The sequence below is a fragment of the Lactuca saligna genome, chromosome 5 (genome assembly GCF_052625555.1).
Source record: "Lactuca saligna cultivar CGN05327 chromosome 5, ASM5262555v1, whole genome shotgun sequence".
In the NCBI taxonomy this organism is placed as follows: domain Eukaryota; kingdom Viridiplantae; phylum Streptophyta; class Magnoliopsida; order Asterales; family Asteraceae; genus Lactuca; species Lactuca saligna.
The window spans coordinates 293,120,096-293,134,355 of record NC_136421.1 but is presented as its reverse complement, the minus strand read 5'-3'; the positions used below and the strand labels follow the sequence as shown (position 1 = coordinate 293,134,355).

Genomic DNA, 14,260 nt, shown 5'->3' with positions numbered 1-14,260 from the left:
TTAGTAGTGTTAATTTTAGGAACTAAAACTACAACAAAACTTGTTATCCGGACTATTTTTTGTAGGTTAAAACTTTTCTGGACCCACGAACAAAAGAAATTGCAAACCAAATGGATTGTTTTTATAGTTTTCTCTATTATTATTTTTTTCCCATTAAAACAACTAATTTCTATTTTTAATTATGTAATCTATTTAAATAGTTTTTTTTACCAAAATAAATCCAAAGTTTTTTTTTTTTGAAGAGACAAATCTAATATGATATTTAGAAAATAAATCTAGATAAAGATTGCAAAATGAAATGGAGAAATCATGATTTTATTCATGAGAATAAATTTTATTTTTCATTTGAGAAGGCTTAGGGATCAATAACCCATTAAACAATTAGGAGGGTAATAAGGTTTTAACTTTGTTCACTTTAGGTCTTTATGATTTTTTTTTGTATAAATTACACCAACATGGTTGTTATAACCGTTTAAAAAAGGTAACAATGTTTTAATTTTGTCTATAATAGGTCCCTAACGTCTTTTGTTGTACATATCACACCAACATGATTGTTATAACCGTTTAAAGAAGGGTAATAAGGTTTAATTGTATCCACATTAAGTCCCTATTTTTAATATGTTTATCATTTCATCTAATCTTTTACAATTTATATTATTATCTAGTTAGATGGCTTCATCATTTCATCTTCTCATTTTAGTCGTCCATTCACCACAACTACGGTTTCAATCAAAATGTTATGTAAGCCAGTGACAGAGCCAGATCAAAGTAAATGAGTATCCCCGAAAAGTAATGAGATATCCCCGATAAGTAATGGATCCGCCAATTGGGTATTCCCGATAGACAATTACTTATCAGGGATACCTCATTACTTGTTGAAGATACTCCTTTACTTTAACTCTAGCTCTGTCACTAGCTTGTAAGTTATCCGAAATTTATATAATGACATAAAATGACATTTAAAAAATATGTTTTCTTAATTAATTAAGATGTATATTTGAAAATTAAAAATAACTTTTATAAAACTAGTCTAAATAGTTTTTTTTAAAAATGCTAGTTTATAAGCTACTTTTGACTTGCCAAACATGACAACTTAAAAAATATCGAAAAATAAAATAGCTTATAAGCTGGCTGTGGTTCCAAACACAGTCTTAATCATTAAGACTTTCATTATTATTAGCTTTTTTTTTCATAAAAACGAGAAAAAAATTGTTACGTAACATTTCGATTGAAATCGTTGTTATTGTGGTGAATGACCGACTAAAATGAAAAGATGAAATGGTGAAACCATCTAACTAGATACTAATATAAATCGTAAACGTGTTAGATGAAATGATAAAAATATTAAAAATAAGGACCTAATGTAGACACAATTAAACCCTATTATTATGTTTAAACGGTTATAACAATCATGTTGGTGTAATATGTACAAAAAAAAAACCCTTAGGAATCTAATATGGACAAAATTAAAACCTTATTACCATTTTTAAATGGTTTATAACAACCATATTGGTGTAATATGTATAAAAAAACTTAAGGATCTTATGTGGACAAAATTAAAATATTATTACCCTCCTAAATCATTAACTCATTAAAAGTTTTTAAATTATATGGACCTGTTTTAAAAACAAAAAAATAAGGATTAAAACCAAAATTTTAATAAACCAAAAGGACCATTTATGAAGTTTTATCTAACATTTATGATTTCCTCAACCAGGAGGTTTTGTCGATTGCAAAAAGCATCGGAAAGTTGTGGGAGAAAGATAGAAAAGATGAAGAAAGAAGACACCGTAAAGCTCATCAGTGCAGAGGGTTTCGAATTCGTCATCGATAAGAATGCCGCCATGGTTTCTCAAACCATCCGTAACATGCTCACTTCTCCAGGTTCGTTATATCCTTTTACTAACCCTAACCCTAACCCCCATCATTTTCAGTTTCTAAAATCAGCGATGTTAATTAAAAATCTCCAGTCGTAAATTGGAATTGGCGTCTGTCTTGATTTCAATCTGAGATTTATTGTCTGTTGATATCTTGTTCAGGCGATTTTGCGGAAACCGAGCATCAAGAAGTGACTTTTCCGGAAATAAGCACCACCATTCTGGAGAAAATTTGCCAGTACTTTTACTGGTCTCTTCAATATGCTAGGTTCGCTTCGTATCTATCATGTGTCACTTTTGTTTTCTGGAAAACATGTAAATCATAAAAGGGTACTGAATTCAGAATTAGGATTCTGATCTAACAATTAAGACTTATTATACGAAGCACATAGATATATGAGCGTCCAATAGATTGAAAATAATGAAGAAAAGGGCATTATCAACAAACAAGATCAAAACTTAGTATCATATATCACTTCATCCAAGTTAAAATTCATTCGTTCCTATATCAAGGAATAATTTTACTGTATATTTGGTAAACATTGGTGGATCTGATCATCATCAGAGAGCAAACTTGTATATGTGATGATGTACTATCATACTTGCCATTTGATTTATCTAGTAGGTGTGAGTGTGACAATTGACATTTCTACCCTTTTGTAACATGGCAGTGGGAAGGAGACTGAATTCCACATTGAACCTGAATTGACACTGGAATTGATGATGGCTGCTAATTATCTGCACACTTGACAAATCTCCTCTGATTGGAAGCATCTTGTTCTTGACCATGGGTACCCTTCCCTTCCTCTACTAAAACTACATTTATTTTTCCTATTACAGCATTATATATTTAAACTATAATGCTGTAATACATGCCAACATATTTGTGAATCATGTTGTACTTTTTTTTGGTTATTGTTGTTAGATCAAGAATGCTTGAGGATGGTTTTGTGAAAATCAGCACCTTTGTAGTTGGAAGGAGTTATGACCAAAGTGGCAGATGTTTTTTTTTATTTTTTATTGTAGTTGTAAGACAATTGTTAGGAATTGCGTATCCATAAAAACATAGGAACAATATGTTTGTTTGAATCTTGGTTATATGTGTAATTGTTGCTATTGTGCTTGTAAATACTAAATAATGAATTGTTGAATAACACAGAAGTAGTACTAGTACAGTAGTACTTTATGTTTATGGTAGGTGTGGGCCCAATGCAAGGCCCAGTTGAAGGCCCGTCGTGCTTTCTAGCTGTTTTTCGTCTTTTAGTGGGTTTTTGATATGGAATTTGGAAATGAAAAATGGTCATGTAGCCGTTTTAATAAGTTTTTGGCATTATTTTTAACAATTTAACCTTTTTTTAGATGTGTATAAATTTATTAATTATATTTTGAAAAAAACAGTTAAAAGCCAGACCTAGGAACCATTACATGAATATGAGATATTCACAAAAATAACCATTTGGATTGAAAGATTATTCAAAAGGACAGTATTTTTATTTTTATTTTATTTATTTGTTTTTTTTGTGCTTTGGAAAAATTGAAAATATTTTTTTCTGACAAAAATAAAACATTTCGGATAGAAAAAAGTATTCCGGAATATGAAAACAACTTTGACATCTAATAAACAATTTTTGAATTTCAATGGTCATTTTACAAATAACAGAGAGGTTTTAGAAAACTATTTCCTGTAAATGAGGGGGAAAAGATACATATTTTATATTTTGATCTACCAAATGTCTTATTTCTAACTTATAAGTCATTTAAGTAAAATACAAAAAATGAATACAAACAAAAAAAATTCCATTCTATATTTGTAGATTCATGCACGGTTAACGTCCGAAACAGTTAAGGAATATTTTGGTTGGGTGCAGGACCGATTAAGGACCTAGTTAAGAGTAGACCCAACAATAAAGAGACATACTATTCTTGAATCTTGATTCTTGACCCTTGGGCATTGTCTCAAATTTTAAAGTCGCCAATTAAATTTGTCTGTTCTATTTTGAGTATTTGGAATTTGAAGAATGCACTTTTAGGAAACATAATATATACTTCAATACAATAAGGAGTACATTTATTTGATATGTTTTGTCACAAAAAGTTTATTTGTTTATGCATAAGTGTACTGTCTCATAGTTTTTTTTTTTTCTTTTCTTTTAGTGTGGTTTATATATATATATATATATATATATATATATATATATATATATATATATATATATATATATATATTCGTAAATAAATAAAACAAGATTTGGAAGTAAAAAAACACAGTTATAATCGTAAAAGTTCAAAACACTTTAGTTATATCAATAAAACAAATAACATTGTAACAAAGACAACACAAAAATTGTATTCATAAATGATTAAAAACACATCAAAGAAAAAAAATGCAACAAAAATAAGAAAATAGGGATCCCGATACACATACAACTTATTGATTCGAAAAACAAGACCCATTTATCCACTATTAAAAAGCTTGACACTTCGGAAAGTTATATATATATATATATATATATATATATATATATATATATATATATATATATATATATATATATATATATATATATAATATGGCTATTAAATATTTAATAAATAATTACATATATATATATATTCTATTTGTAATGGCATCAAACTGCATTTACCGTATCAAAACGCACCGCATCGCATAACACGGTTCATAACCATTGCGGTCGATTCGCACCGCATGTGTCCTTAGTTTTTAGAGTGCTTTTATGTAACGGCACGTGCCAGGCACGAGAACGTAATGTCGATAAATGAAAGATATGTCGATAGCTCGATTTCTTCATGTGAATCATATCCACGTGCTCTGTTCTCACTCCTTTTGGTACTTCTGTTTTGGCTCTATATGCAAATCTTATCCACCGATTCCTCTGTTTTTCTCTATTTTGATTCAACAAACAAACAACAAATCAACACACATTAATGGAAAACAAGAATCAATCTACTTCCTCCCCGTCGTCGCCGCCGCCGTCTCCGTCTCCACCCCGGTCATCCACCTCCTCATCATTCACTGCTGAACTTTTCGGTAACAATGACTCACAGCCGTCCTCCGCCGGAGTTTTCTCTTCAATTTTTCCTCCTCCGTCCACGGTATTATCGTTTTTCTTGAGTCGGTTCGATTCTTATAAATCAATTTTTTTATTTAGTATTTATTCGGGTGATTGCTAATTTTAATTCGGGTCTGAAATCAAGGGTAAATTCTATCTTACAATCATGAAACGAATTATGATTTTTATTCGTTTCGATTTGATTTTATGAAATTAAGCTTCCGTAGGGAAAGCGTTTGTTCTTTCTCTGGACTTTTCTTATTGATCTATTCGTCTGTTCTTCCTGATCTTGTTATTTTTTAGGGCTAATTTAAAGTATGTTACAGTGATTAAAGTTTGAGTTAAAACCCTCGTAGGGCTATCTTTCTTATTAGTTTCTCGAACACCAAGACTGAGTATTACCTATTAGTTTTTAAGATAACATTAACCTAGGTTTATTGATCTTAATACTGCTAATTAGCTACTCTGTTAAAACTCAAAGTTATAATTGATCTGGTTCAACAATGTTCAATCTCTTTAGGTATTAGCAAGAAACCCTAATTGTCCACAGTTCACCGGAGCTACACAAAAGGAGACCTCGGAGAGCCAGTTGTGGACAGCCACCCATGGAACTTCAGGTTCGCATCTCTTTCTTTATTAAGTTTCAGAATCCAAAAACTGCATGCTATATGGTAGTTTTACTAATTACGATTGATCCCTTTTAATGTAATTTGCTACAGAATCCAAAGCAAAAGCAAGTTTCCCATATTACTATAATCAATGAACAATATGGTAATTGAAATGCATATTAACGCCATTGTTAATGTAAATTGAGCAGCTGTAGCTAAGAACACTGCAATTGCAAATGGCGTAATGAACATGGAGAGAAGGCCAATCTTTCAAGAACGAGTGGAACCTTCTCCATTAAGTTCATCTTTATACTATGGTGGGCAAGAAGATATGTATGTCTGTTCTTCAAGTGATCCAACATCACAATCATATTCCAAAGTAAACATAATCTTCCATTTATCTATTATCAAGAAATATAAAACGCTCCCGTTTAATGAATTTCTTTCTTCTGTATGTTTTAGTTCAAGAAATTCGATGGAAAAGATGATCCTAATCATTTGCATAGTGCTTCTAGAGGAAATTGGTGGCAAGGTTTGTTGAGAATTGTGATGTTTCACTGTTTGAAATTGAAAACCGTGATTTAACATTTTAAATATTGTTTTTGATGCAGGGTCTCTTTATTATTAAGACCATGCCCCCTTTAGGCAACAACATGGATTTTCCGCCTATTAACCAAGGTATATTTTTTCTGTGGATTTTTCTTTTTTACTTATTTAATTCAGAAGGAGACTTAATAGGTAAATGTAGAGAAAGGGGACTTTCCCTATTTAGTCATAACCTTTTACAAATTTGACTCATTTTCTTATAGTAGATCTGAAATCACATTTACAGTATTAATTGCACTTTTCGTGATGTGATTGTGCAGGAAATTCATGAAGCCTTTATAGAAGTTTGAAGTTTTTGTTGATATATATGAAAGATGTCGCGTCATGTACTTCGTCATCTCACCTCTATTACCTTAACTTTTTGTTTGTTTCTTCTCCTTTCAATGCATATCGACATTTTTGTTGCTTTAGATATATGATATTTTCGAGGTTTCAGTATAAATAAAAAAGCTTTCTTGCTATTCATCTTACAAAAAATAGTACAATTCCTGTGCCAAAAATAAATTATGCCACTTTGGTTAAAAAAAAAAAATCATACTATATCATGTTGTCATGTCCATGCAAAAATGGTACAAACAAATCCATGACACACTTTTTCCATGTAAATCAGATACAAACACCTGTTGTTAGGTGGCTGACATAATAATAACTCTATCCACAATGGATTTGGAGACTTGAACCCAGATACTATCTTTCTCATGTAACATTTTGTAGACTAATATTTACAATATTCATGATTCTTTTTCCCGTTTGAGATGCATAGAAATAGTCTTTCATATGCTGCAGCCATTTTTGTTGCAGTAAAAAGCTTGACGCCTCTTTCTCTACCCACCTTCCCTTTCTCTTCCAACACACCTCTCCCATCTTCCCAAACCTCATACAGACATTTCTTGAGCGAATCAACATTTGGTGAAAACGTGTACCCGTGTTCCTTCCCGATAATCACCGACCCGGTAATGCTCGCAAGCTTTGTAGCCATCAATGGCTTCCCGGAAAGAACCGCTTCCAACAAAGTATGATCCAAACCCTGAGCTCGAAGGGTCGGGTTCACAAATATATCAATCGCATTGTAAAATCTAGCCATTTGAACCGGTTGTAGTGGGCCCAAAGCAACTACATTATGCCCAAGTTCTTTATATCGAACACCCCACGGACCATCTCCGGCGACCAAAACCACCACAGTCTCCCGGAAAGTCGAGTTTTCAGTAAAGATTTGCTTTAGCGCTTCGAACATTAACGGGTGTCCTTTGTCCTTAACCAACCTACCCGCCATTCCTAGAATCAGTGTTTTCGTCTCCGGAATACCGAAATGCGACCGGAATTCGATTCCGGTGTTGTAATCCGGTTTGAAAACATCTTCGTCTACACCGTTGAGTATGATATGAACTCGGTCTTCCGGTATCATGTAGATCCTTTTCAGTACGTCCCCAACATGATCACTTGTGGCAACATGGTGTGCGTAGTTTTGAAAGAATTTTATCTCGTTCACTACTTTTCCCGCTCTTTCGGTCAAGTGATTCGTCTGGTTTTCATTGGGTGCGCGTAGGAGTTCTTGAATGATGTCGGAATGTAACGTCTCATACGCGATTCCGTGCCAAGAAACCGCTAAATTTGAAACGTGTTTTGACCGTGTATACATTAAGCTTACACTCTCGGTGTGGACCACGTCAAATGTTTTTCCGGACGAGTTTTGATCTTGGAATTGTTTCCAAATGAGAGCTTGGTTGAGGTACCCGGCATCGGTAGGTTTCGAGAGATGGAAATGTAAATTTTCGTAAGGGTAATTTGGGAATGAAAAGTTGGAAGAGGAGGCGGTGAAGATGTGCAGCTCATGGCCGCGTTTGGCCAGAGCCAGGTGGAGCGTCAGAGCGTGACGCTCCAGCCCGCCAGCGTGGCGCCTGTCGGGCCATTTCTTGACAAAAAGTGCAATTTTGAGGAGTTTTTGAGGTGGGTTTGGAGGGAACGAAAGATGGTTCCATGCCGATGGGAAGGTTAGAAGATCGATTTGGTGGTTCTGGTTTTGTCCTAGTCTCAGTCCCAATCCCAATCCTAGTCCGAGTTCCAGACTCTGTTCATGAGAGTAGAAGGAAGCAAGGTAGAGTAATGAGATAGTTGAGAGAACCGAGAGGAGGACTAGAATGGAGCAGAAACCTCGAAAACCGGACACCATGGATCAATCTTTAATCAAGATCAAGTTTCAGTATTGATCATTTTCTGTACAATTGAGGATAAGATTTTTTTACGAGGATCAAGAGTTCTTCAAGATCCAAATGGGGTTGGGTATAAAATGACAAAGGGGAGACTTTGTGCACATGGGGGTGAAGCAGATCTGAAGCTATGGATTGGATACAAGCTTAGTTGACTCCATGGATTAAAGTTAAGATTCGGTCTTTTTAGTGTCAGAAATAATAGGATATTACTAGACATTTGAGGGGAGGTTAAGCAAAGTCCAACCACTAAGTCTAACCACTACCGATATATTTGACTTAAATAATCTGTCTATTTTAAACTGATTTATATAGTAGGTTATTGCTTAGAAATTAGAATATCATTTAGATTCAGATGGTTGTTGATTGTTTACAAATTGTTTTGGGTTTTATCTATTTTGTTTCACATGTTAAACCATAAGAAATATATATATATATATATATATATATATATATATATATATATATATATATATATATATATATATATATATATATATTAATCATCATTTGATATTTTATACTGTGATTTTTTTTGAAGGCACCCATTCTGATTGTAAATCACACCAAATTTCTCTAGCGAGGCTTGGAAAACGTTACACTATAGTTTTTGGCATGTAGTGATTATCATTATAACTAAGGTCCTCTTTGTTTTTTAAGAGGTAAAGATTGTTTTTTTTAATTAATTAATTTATTTTAAGTCTGTAGACTAAAACTGTTTTTTAAGAAAAAATTAAAAGACTTTCAATAATTCTAGTTTTTCAGTGTTTCAACGAGTAATAAAAAACTTGTTATTCACTATCATGTATAATGTATTACATTTTTGACTAACAAAATGTATAATGATTTACATGTAGAATCAATCATATTTTTCCAAACGTATGCATTATTTTACAATCTAGAATACAAAATAAGGCATTTTATCATGAATCAAGTGAATCATATGTGTAATAAATCGTATACAACCACCATAATTCTGATGTGTTTGGTATGTAGAACTCAATAAAAACAAAAGTTTAATATTATTCAAATCAACCTAAAAGTTTGCTAGAATGGTTTCATTATGGCTTCTAACTTTGTCAAGTGCTCTTTCTTAATGAAAATCTTCTTCTTATCATATCTTATTTTACAGCGAGATTCCCCAGGTATTCCAATTATTTTATCGTAAGGATGTATTATAACAATGCTAATTTTATCGTAAGGAGTATAATAATAATAATAATAAATATCAAATATATATGTTTAACAAAATATAAAGTAATAATTAATGTGTGATCAATAAAAGACACTTTTAATAAAGTGTGATCAATAACATTATATTGATATGAAGGAACTAAAGTACCTTTATCCGTGTCTAATTTAAAATTTTGGTCGGTAATTAGAATCAACTTATTTATTTATTTATTTATTTATTTATTTAGGGTGGGGGGGGGGGGGGTGGGGGGGTTGGGGGGTGGGGGGAGGGAGAGGAGGAGGAGAGGTTGACAAAAATTAACTTGACTTAGTTATCTATCTTGTCATCCTACTTACTTTTTTGAAAATTTATCTCGATAATTTTTTTTAAATTATGTGTGGAAATAAATGTTGATCTTTTATGTCGATCCGTGCTATAGGTTTGTTGATTAACTAATTTATAACCCGTAAGAACCACAAATATAAAATTAATTAAATTTTATGATAAAAACTTTAACTTATTAATTAATTATTTCGAATAAATTAATTTAAATAAATTATTAATTAAGAGATATTTTTTAGCTATATAGAATTATAATCATTGATTTAAATAAATACATGAAATTATATCACCTTATAATATATATTAACTTAATTTTATTTTTTTTATTCTAATGTTATTAATTTAATGTAATTAGAGTGTAAAATTTAAAATTTAAAATGAAGAATTATTTCTAATAAATGAAAGTTATTTATTTATTTATTTTTTACCACATGTTTTCTTCTCCTTCATTTTGCAACATAACTTTTTTTAGTTTTCTTTTCATTTTCTTATTTTCCGCTTGTATTTTTTTTTTGAGGTTTTCATTATTATATTAAATTTCCAGAATTTACGGTTATATATATGAAAAGTTCTTATTCTATTCATGTAAGGTTATTATTTTATTAATTTGAGAATAAATTCACATAAATATTACAAACTCATTGATTTACTTTATTTTTTTCAATTATTTTATACAATGTTTAATGTTTACATATTAATATTAAACTTTTTATTTTTAATAAACACATGTAGTATGCGGGTCTCAAACCTAATCAGTTATTAATTTAATGTAATTAGAGTGAGAAATTTAAAATTTAAAATTTAACATGTAGAATTAATAGGTTGACATGTATCATGAAATATTATTGATGATTTCTAATATTGTGGCACTTGTCAATATGAGAATAAACTTATCTTTATTAGAATAGAGACGCAGATTTTTTGGATTTGCTAAAGATAAATTTTATTTTTTTTAGCTGAAATATTAAGTATATTTTTTTGGTTTATAATTGGTAGTTTGGTACGGAAAAATCAATTTGTTTATTTTTTTGTTTGCTTTGTTTTGTAATTATAATAGACTGTATAAGGTCACTTTTCGTTATAATCCTATAAACTATGAGGTTTATTTTGTTTCTTATCATATTAATTTTTCTATCAATAATTTTGTAAAGAATAGTTTTTATAAGATGAAAGCCTTGTAAAAAAGATATTTGTAAAAATTTGGCTTTTGTAAAAATTTGGCTTGTTTATTATTTTTAACGATATGTAATTTTAAAGTTTTATTTTCTTATTACGATAAATACTATTATATTATGATATTCTGATTTAATAATTATTGAATAATGTTTGTTGTGTGTGACACGTATTTAAACACAATATTTTGCCTTTTTCATGGGCAACAAAGACACAAAGAAAAGCTAGGAATTTATGCTATATAAGGCAAACCATATCATTGCCATTGTTTCTGACATGATATCATGAATCTGAATATCTTGTGTTCAATGCAAGCTTTATGCGGCAATAATCATGGGGGAATTTGGGACACACTTTGTTATGAAATTGGGCAAATGTTGGGACATAGTTATGTGCTTTATTCGAATTTATTGATGTAAGAATTAAGGAATGTATTTTTTTTTCTCCTAACAACAAAGTACAAATAATAAGTTGGTAATATTTAATTCGTAATAGTAAGTACGTAAGTACTTACACTTATTTATAGATGATAAGTACTTCCAATTTCTTGTCTATCATAGCATCATTACATTCGTAATAGTAAGTACGTAAGTACTTACACTTATTTATAGATGATAAGTACTTCCAATTTCTTATCTATCATAGCATCATTAGTTTCCTAAGAATTTAATCAAGTTGTTATAAATGAAAAAATTAAATAAAGCTTGTAACATCCCAAATTTCGAGTCCAAAAATTTCATTTTTAACTAATTGATTTATAAAACTTCCATAAGAAACATAGTGAAGACATAATTTCATAAAACTAATATCTCATGTCTGAAAACCAAACCATAAATATAACAACGTCAGAGTACAATCCCAAGAATCTCGTAATGCGGAAATCCAACATGTGTGTGTATGATGTGTAGCTACCGCGCCAGCTCCTTCCCCTTCGTTGAAGAGGTACCTGAAACAAAACTGAAAACTGTAAGCACGAAGCTTAGTGAGTTTCCCCATCGTACCGCATACCATACAATCATATAGCATACATATACTGTCAGACATATCTGAGTGCCCGACCTACCCCTTCGGTTCTCTCAACCGGATACCGCCTAGCATACATGGGTGCTGGCCTCCCCTTCGGTCCTCTCGATCGGATACTGCCTAGCATACATGGGTGCTGGCCTCCCATTCGGTCCTCTCGACCGGATACTGTGGACTATTTCACCCCTCTACTACTACTACGTAACATGTAACACATAATCATATTCTATCTAGCATGACTGGGTATGACTATCCCCTTCGGCCCTATCGACCGGAATCTTGGGGACTATCTCCCCTACTGCTACTAGCATATAACATCATATCATACTAGCACATAACATATCAGGTAGTAGCAAACCTAGATGAATATCACAAAGACAATCATTTAACATACAACTCCGATATTGGTGCCTTAGACCGACTTCTACTGGAAGGTAACTCACCTCGTAAGGCTGACTGCTGAAAAGCTGCTCGGCAGATGTCTGACTGCTGCTCCGGCGATCCTCCGGCTATAAATCAATAAAACACTTAATCAGACACTGATAATTACTCTTAGGGTAAAATGACTATTTTACCCTTAACCAAGTCAAAGTCAAAGTCAACTTCCAGTTGACTTGACTCGTTGAGTTGGGCCGCCAACTCGTCGAGTCCCTATCCTTTCATCTGCCCTTCTTCACACCCTTACTCATCGAGTTTAGCAACGACTCGACGAGTTCTCCTTTTAAAACATCCACAAATGAACCTTCATCAGACTCATCGGATTGTATGGACAACTCGTCGAGTTCATCCCCATCCTATGAACAAGTCTGCCCTTGACTCGCCGAGTTGTATGAACAACTCGTCGAGTTCTATGATTTCCAGGTCTATGGTGAAGTCTAATGCGTTGAGTCACTCCCCTGGACCCCTCTAAGACCACTCTCACACTCATTGGGTTCCTTCGAACCACAACAGAAAAGGGAAGTCAAGCCAGGAACTCGCCGAGTCCAAGAACAACTCGTCGAGTTAAGAATAACCAAGTCTCATTTCTCGATTTCTGATGTACAACACTTGGCCAAAAGATAGATATAGGCTTCTAAGATCGATCTAGCACGTAAAGTTACAAACTTTACGTGCATGCATGGGACTATGAGCTCAAATGGCCCTAAATTAGACTCTTAAGATCATGGGGCTCTCTAAGGCTCCAAAACCAGTCCCTTTCTGCCTTGTAACCCCTCAAAGACCTTGGATCTGAAGTCTTAGCCCAACCATGCTTGTACTCATGATTGGTCATCAAGAATGGCTCCGAAAAGCGCTAAATCACCCCAAAAAGGGATCTAAAACATGAAAGAGCAAGGTATCAACTTTATACCACTAAAGAACTACAAAGGGTGCACAAACTCGAACTCCTCTAGCCTCTTCTTGATTCCTCAAGCCTTTCTCTTCCTTCTTATGTTCCAAGATCACTAAAAACCACCACAAAGGCCTTAGATCTTTACACAAACAATTAGGGTTTGATATGGAGAGTTCTGAGAACAATAGGGACGGAGGGAGGTTGAATGAGATGCTTAAATATGTTGCAATCCCTTAGATTAGGGTTTTGTCCAGTCAGGGCCTACTTGTCGAGTCTAGTTGCCGACTCGTCGAGTAGGTCATTAAACTCACGGGTCCAAGTCGCTCCTACTCGTCGAGTTGGCTAACAACTTTCCGAGTTCGAGGCAAAAAAATGAATAATACTTGAATGAAATTCATACCAGGAACCGGGTGCTACAAATGTCCCCCATTTATCTTAGACTTCGGCCTCGAAGTCTATTGCTCGGTCCTGAAAAAGCTCTGGATAATGCTCTATCATCTCGTCCACTGGCTCCCACGTCCACTCCGAACCCTTCCGGTGCTGACATTGCACCTTGACCAGCTCGACCTTCTTGTTCCTCAGATCCTTCGACTTTCAGTCGAGGATCACCACGGGCCGCTCAATGTAGTTCAGGCTGCCATCAACCTGTATATCCTCCAGGGGCACCACTGCCGAGTCGTCCACCAGATACCTTTGCGGCTGGGAGACGTGGAAAGTGCCGTGGATATGACTTAGTTCTGCTGGCAGATCCAGCCGATATGCTACCTTGCCCACCCGGGCCAAAACCCTGAAAGGCCCGATATACCTGGGGCCTAGCTTTCCCCGTTTCCTGAATCGGATGATGCCTTT

General features: G+C 33.4%; 3 protein-coding genes across 3 annotated transcripts; 2 read left to right on the top strand and 1 right to left on the bottom strand.

Annotated features, from left to right (window-relative positions):
* The first annotated feature begins 1,708 nt into the window (after positions 1-1,708).
* On the top strand, positions 1,709-3,069 carry LOC144998281 (BTB/POZ domain-containing protein). The gene is made up of 4 exons (XM_078958078.1): positions 1,709-1,884; positions 2,040-2,145; positions 2,549-2,668; positions 2,803-3,069. Exons 1-3 carry the CDS (start codon positions 1,773-1,775, stop codon positions 2,625-2,627), a joined length of 297 nt encoding a protein of 98 aa, XP_078814204.1. The 5' UTR covers positions 1,709-1,772; the 3' UTR covers positions 2,628-2,668; positions 2,803-3,069.
* A 1,630-nt stretch (positions 3,070-4,699) lies between these two features.
* LOC145048213 (uncharacterized) lies at positions 4,700-6,627 on the top strand. The gene is made up of 6 exons (XM_078996649.1): positions 4,700-4,991; positions 5,469-5,565; positions 5,766-5,935; positions 6,019-6,088; positions 6,168-6,234; positions 6,423-6,627. The coding sequence occupies exons 1-5, from the start codon at positions 4,824-4,826 to the stop codon at positions 6,182-6,184; spliced, it is 522 nt and encodes a 173-aa protein (XP_078852775.1). The 5' UTR covers positions 4,700-4,823; the 3' UTR covers positions 6,185-6,234; positions 6,423-6,627.
* Positions 6,628-6,753: 126 nt separating this feature from the next.
* LOC145048211 (UDP-Glycosyltransferase superfamily protein) lies at positions 6,754-8,464 on the bottom strand. The gene has a single exon (XM_078996647.1). The coding sequence runs from the start codon at positions 8,330-8,332 to the stop codon at positions 6,878-6,880; it is 1,455 nt and encodes a 484-aa protein (XP_078852773.1). The 5' UTR covers positions 8,333-8,464; the 3' UTR covers positions 6,754-6,877.
* Between the last annotated feature and the right edge of the window lie 5,796 nt (positions 8,465-14,260).

Bases quoted from the DNA above. Each gene is read 5' to 3' on its own strand.
- LOC145048213 (XM_078996649.1), top strand. From the start codon at position 4,824: ATGGAAAACAAGAATCAATCTACTTCCTCCCCGTCGTCGCCGCCGCCG. The intron at 4,992-5,468 runs GTATTATCGTTT...CAATCTCTTTAG, and splicing joins TTTTTCCTCCTCCGTCCACG to GTATTAGCAAGAAACCCTAA. The intron at 5,936-6,018 runs GTAAACATAATC...TGTATGTTTTAG, and splicing joins CATCACAATCATATTCCAAA to TTCAAGAAATTCGATGGAAA.
- LOC144998281 (XM_078958078.1), top strand. From the start codon at position 1,773: ATGAAGAAAGAAGACACCGTAAAGCTCATCAGTGCAGAGGGTTTCGAA. The intron at 1,885-2,039 runs GTTCGTTATATC...TATCTTGTTCAG, and splicing joins TAACATGCTCACTTCTCCAG to GCGATTTTGCGGAAACCGAG. The intron at 2,146-2,548 runs GTTCGCTTCGTA...GTAACATGGCAG, and splicing joins TGGTCTCTTCAATATGCTAG to TGGGAAGGAGACTGAATTCC.
- LOC145048211 (XM_078996647.1), bottom strand. From the start codon at position 8,332: ATGGTGTCCGGTTTTCGAGGTTTCTGCTCCATTCTAGTCCTCCTCTCG.